Source organism: Triticum aestivum, chromosome 5D (assembly GCF_018294505.1).
Source record: "Triticum aestivum cultivar Chinese Spring chromosome 5D, IWGSC CS RefSeq v2.1, whole genome shotgun sequence".
NCBI lineage: Eukaryota > Viridiplantae > Streptophyta > Magnoliopsida > Poales > Poaceae > Triticum > Triticum aestivum.
In genome coordinates this window covers 435,806,938-435,812,581 of record NC_057808.1, presented here as the reverse complement: position 1 = coordinate 435,812,581, position 5,644 = coordinate 435,806,938, and the positions used below count along the sequence as shown (strand labels likewise).

At 44.8% G+C, this 5,644-nt stretch overlaps 1 protein-coding gene across 1 annotated transcript; it reads right to left on the bottom strand.

Annotated features, from left to right (window-relative positions):
* Positions 1-2,832: 2,832 nt before the first annotated feature.
* LOC123125333 (uncharacterized) lies at positions 2,833-5,270 on the bottom strand. Its single transcript, XM_044545848.1, has 2 exons — positions 3,984-5,270; positions 2,833-3,368 (listed from the first exon to the last, which is right to left on the bottom strand). The coding sequence occupies exons 1-2, from the start codon at positions 4,824-4,826 to the stop codon at positions 3,090-3,092; spliced, it is 1,122 nt and encodes a 373-aa protein (XP_044401783.1). The 5' UTR covers positions 4,827-5,270; the 3' UTR covers positions 2,833-3,089.
* Positions 5,271-5,644: the final 374 nt, after the last annotated feature.

Here is a 5,644-nt window from a genome sequence, read left to right as displayed (position 1 = left end):
AGACTCATTATGCTTTGGGTTGCGTTATGTTACAGAAACATATTATGTTACTCCAAACACCTCTCTCCTCATTAACTAAGTTACTTGCTAAGTTACTCCCACTATGACCAGCCTAAGAGCAAAGATTATGGTATGCTCGCTCTCTTCTGATTTAAATGGTCCGTCTCAAATTTCTTAGGAACCAAGAGAGATGGTGAGTGGAGGGAACGAATTTCATGAGTTTTTTTTTTCAATTAGCACACTTTTTTTCCTCCGGAAAAATTGTGCATGTGCGTGAAATGTGCCCCCACCCTTTCGACTCCCCATGTAGTCCAGCTCCCTCCCTCTGATTTGGTATGCATGGTGCATTGCATCTCTCTCTCTCTCTCTCGGTTACTCATCTACATAGTGCATAGACTAGAATACAACTAGTTTATTCTTTCGATGATTGCATGTGCTGATTAAATGCAGTGTGACATTTAATGCACTTCAACCAAAATCTGGAAAATATGAGATACGCCATTCAAACCGGGGGGGGGGGGGGGGGGGGGGCGTATGATGACATTACCTTGGAGCTGGATGTGGGGACATACATATTGGCGATGAGATTGAAGGATTGTTGCAGCTAAGGGGGTGTTTGGTTCCAGGGACTTTTTTTGTGTTGGGACTAGAAAAAGTCCCTAGCAAACCAAACAGGGTGGGACTTTTTTGGGACTTTAAGCTAAAAGTCTTTAGAAGCACCTCTTTAAGAGTCTTTTTCAAAAAGTCCTAGGGACTAGAAAAAGTCCTAGGACTAGAGAACCAAACACCACCTAAGGTGGCCAACTGCTTTCAACAATTACTTGGATGTGGTTTTGGCTGTGGCTTCGGAAGTGATTTTGGAGGTGCTAGTCATAATCGTAGCTACATGGAGATAGCAATGGTGGTGTTGACCGGAGCAACATTTGAGCTTGGTGGTTGCATATCTAACAACTTTGATGTTTCATTTTGTGGACTATGTTTTGATTTTTTTTTCTGGATGATCTATGTTTGAGAATGCTTGATGACCTATTTGTGATATTGGCATAACCATTTTGTTACTTGTCATTTCCATGTTTGAAAAATAAATAAATTTGAATCTCAGCTGTTGCGGTTGAATTGTGAATTTCAATATGATTAAACCCTAACATTATAAATATTATATTTTGAATTATTTTGGTGTCAAATTGAAGTATATGTGCAGAAAAAGAAAAGAAAAAGATATGGGAGCTACTCCCTCTGTCCGAAAAAGCTTGTCCCTCAAATGGATGTATCTAACACATAGTGTTAGATGTGTTAGATACATCCATTTGAGGGACAAGTTTGGGACAAACTTTTTCGAACGGAGGAAATACTACTTAAGTCGGAAGCATTTGTAGGGCTATGTAAATGGGGGCATGCCCCTTTTGAACTTTAGACTCTCTAAAGTAGGGGCTATCACTGAAGATGTTTTTTGAGATATCAACTACAATACCCCTATTCTACTATTAACATGCCGGTAGCAACCCCTATTGCACTTGTTATTGACATGTCACATATGAACTCCATGTTTGTGTAACCATGTTGGGCGCCCATTTGAATGAAGCCAACACACGATATGTTAGGCTGAAATTAAGCATGTAGGAGATGCCTCACACCATTTCCATGCATATTACTCATTGGAAAAAAATAGCACACTATAGCGCAGTTAATAGCACATTATAGCATTTTGAGCAGTGTTTTGCTAAATAAACCAGCATACGATGTCTCGCTAATAGCAATGCTATAGCACTGTATAGCACGCCAAGAGCATATTTTAAGGGCGGCGCTATTTTGCTATAGCACGTTATTTTTTCAATGGTATTACCAGGTTGTTTCGATCCAAGGACAACATCACATAGGCCATATTTTCTTGAACCTCACCCTAATCGCAACACCGCTAGAGAAGGAATGAGTTTATGGGTGGAAGGACTGATGATGCCAGATAAGAAACTGATGCTCTTAGAACTTAGCAGAATGGCTCGAGACATGTTGGGAGGAGCGTTAGGGTGAATGGTTATCCATAGCGTCACCTCTTATAGGTGGAAAATATAATTAGTTGGTTGGTGTTGAAGTGAGGTGGTGGTGACTGGTGAGTGCCCGTGATCAACATGGGTGGTAATGGACAAGGGCTGGCCGCTGCGGCGCAAGAGGAGCTCTCTGCCATTGTTCGGGAAGCTACAACTTGGGTTGCTGCTGGTAGTCTGCGGTCAAAAGGTGAAGCTTTCTGTGAAGCAAGACTCTATGATTGTAGGTAGGTGGATTGATGAGATGTGCTTCATAATCCAGGGATGCACGAACATGCCATCGTAGATGAATGATCTTGCTCCTTCTATAAAATATGATACACATGCTAGTGCGTATTCGGGAGAAAATAGGTTCATAGCCTGAAGAAATAGAAGGCTGTGATCTCAACTACTGGTGATCTAAAACGTCTTATATTTTTTTACAGAGGGAGTACATCACTACTGCCCAAAGACTAACAAGGAAATGACTAACCAGCCTGGGACCTTAATTTTGCTTGTATCTTTAATGTTTCATCAGTATTAAGTAGATCTTCTTACAATACGGAAACAAAGACGAGGAAACAAACGTATGAAAACGAAAAAAGAACAATCTGAAACCTCCTGAGCCATCTGGACCCATTTCAAATGCAAACACCATGCAGAAGGAAACAGAGTAGCATAGTGGGCAAACAAACGGGGGTTAAGAAGCTCATAAAACCGACCGCAACAAATGATAAAGAGGCTGGATCCAACAAAACACAAACTGACTGGACGCGTGATGGATGAGTAGTACTAAAGCCAAGAAGCAAAGTGTGCCTCAGATATAGCAACCTCCAGGAAGAAAAAGCACATGGCTTGGTCTCTTGCCAAATAGCCATACTGATGGTTACACTCATTAGCCGTAGCTTATGTCTCCAGTGTTCCCTTGCTACCTTACAAGTATATCAAAACTACACATGATGTTTGTCTCCACAAAAACCAAAGTACCGACACATATAAACAAAAGTTCATCTCATCATAAGAAATACACGGCTGGTTCAACTGGTACCGAAGTGGGTCAACTTGTCATCACCCCTCTCTTTCTGCCCCTCCCCTGTACCCATCGATGCCGGCACTTATCCTCGAGATACAATCTCTTGCAGTAGTCAATTCTGCAACTAGAGACTTCTTCTCATCCTCGATAGAAAGTAGAAATGCCTCTATCTCTGCAACTTTTGCCCCATCGCCATTAATCAAAGCTTCTTTATATGATTGCAACGTTATCGCAAGAACAGAGGGAGTCCCTTCTGTGCCCACAGGACCATCATCCGCCACATTATCTCCAGTAACTTTGATTTCTAAATCCTCCTGAGACATAAAACGATTTAAGTGTAAGTAAGGATGCAAGTGTTGGCATGGACAAACGGTGCAAGGTTATTGACTCCAATGTGGTACAATACAAATATAAAAAAATGGCACATTGCAGATTTATTTAACAATGACCAAAGCAACGGAATTGAAATACACCAACGCCTCTAAAGTAGTCAAGGATTACAAAGCATTGTGTAGACAACATTTTAGTGGAGAGAAATTTGTAGCCTAAGATACTGTCAATGCAGATTCATATAATATGCACAAACCACATGGAAAGAAACAAAAATATTGCATATAATCTGCAATTGAACACATGTGTTAGTAACTAGACTTATACTCCCTCCGTTCGGAATTACTCGTCCAAAAAATAAATGTATCTAGATGTATTTTAGTTGTAGATACATCCATTTTTGTAACAAGTAATTCCGAACGGAGGGAGTACTAAAAAGTGGTTGACCAGAGACCTGCAAAATATAAGACTGGCGAGCAGATTTTCACTGGTACACAAAAATCAATTGCTCTCAAGTAACCTAACTGCACACATTACACAATACAGGGACCAAACGTCTGAAGAAATTTTACCAGCATCTTGAAGCAAGGGCTCCTCACCTGGTTGCCTACCAAAGAAGGAGGCCATGGCATGATGTAGGGATGCATGCCGCAGTAATACGTATGACCGATGAGCTTGTTTACATTCTCTGTTTCCAGGCAGAAGGATACGAGGCACTCGTTCCACCTAGCATAATTAATAGACAGGAACACAAATCCATCGATGACCGCCGAAACCTCCATCATGACATCATCCTCTGTCGAACACATAGCGGCATCAACAAACGTGCTCTTTGGGAAAACCTTGTGGGTCATCAACCTGTTAGTACCATCACCATCGGCGCTCCAACAACAAACAGAAAGCACTTCTTTGTTTGCATCAGGGTGATCTTTGTAAGCCATACAGAGATACCCATCCTTGGTCTGACCAAGTCGAAATTCTGTGCAGTCTTCTTTCATGTTTGGCGGCAGATCCATCCGACACATTCGCAGCGTCGCGGTGTTGAGCACGACCACATACACTTGATTCCTGTGTTTCCAGTAGACGCATCCATTCGTCAGCGCATTGTTAGTGGAAGTCGAGGAAGAAGAAGAGAGCTGCGGCGTCGGCGTCGAGGTGTCCACCCAAGGGAAGCTCTGCCACTCCCTGCTGTCCGACGAGAAGACGGAGAATCGAGCAAGCGTCCGGCGACGGCGCCTGCGGCAACGCACGCAAACCAGACGGAACGACCTCGGGTCCTCCTCGGAGACGGTGATGTGGCACGCAAGGTACCGGGGATGGCAGTTGGCCTCCTGGGCCGGGCAGGGGAAGATATCCAGCGCCCGGGTGAGCGGGTTGTAGGCAGCCAGCTGCTTGGTTTTGTGGTTGTGGAGGACGAGGTAGCTGCAGCAGGTTGAATTCATCTCCCACCCGGGGTCGCCGCTGTCTTCCGGGAGGCGGGTGAGGAGGAAATCGGCGCCGCTGACGACGGCGGCGAGGTCCGGGTCAGAGGAGCTTCGGAAGGGGACGAAGGCCGGGATGCCCCTTCGCCGGAGCGGGTGGTCGAAGAATCCAAGGATCTGGGGCGGGTGGACCGCCAGGAAGCGGCGCCGGAAGTCGGGGGAGGTTCTGACGACGCGGAGGAAGGTGCGGCAGGCGAGGGCGGCGCGGACGAGGCTCGGGAGGGAGGGGAGGCGGAGGAAGATCTCCCGGAGGAGGTCGTCGCCGATAGCAGTGATGGCGGTGGCGGTGGCCGCTGGCCGCTGGATCAAGCTTCGCCGGCGCCATCGACGGCGACGGTGGCCCTAACTGGGAGGCCATGGCTAGCTCGAACGGCGGCGGCGGATTTATCTGTTTCCTGGAAGGAAACGGCGGCGGGACGAAATATTTGTACGGGCAAATCGCCCGATACAGACTAATCAGGATTATCTTTGGGAGACCTAATCAAGATTTCTATTTTTCTCAACTTATTGAGCATTTTTCAATCAATTTCTAAACCACCGGAAATAAGCAGTGATTCGTGCAGATTTTTTCTAAGTTTTTTAATAATATTAATATTCTTTTTTTAAAGAGTTTTTAAGATTCTTTATTAAAGGCCTGAGGAGCGGCAGTTCAAAATTGTGGAGTGGGGAAGGAGGCGCTCCACAGATCCTCAGATTTCACGTAGCGGGAGGATTACCGAACAACCCTTAATACTAATAATATTAATATTCTGGAGTTCAAGAGTTAGTGTGTTTGAAAC

Coding starts and splice junctions, on each gene's coding strand:
- LOC123125333 (XM_044545848.1), bottom strand. CDS start 4,826: ATGAATTCAACCTGCTGCAGCTACCTCGTCCTCCACAACCACAAAACC. Junction 3,369..3,983: donor CTTCTTTGGTAGGCAACCAG/GTGAGGAGCCCT, acceptor TTTATGTCTCAG/GAGGATTTAGAAATCAAAGT.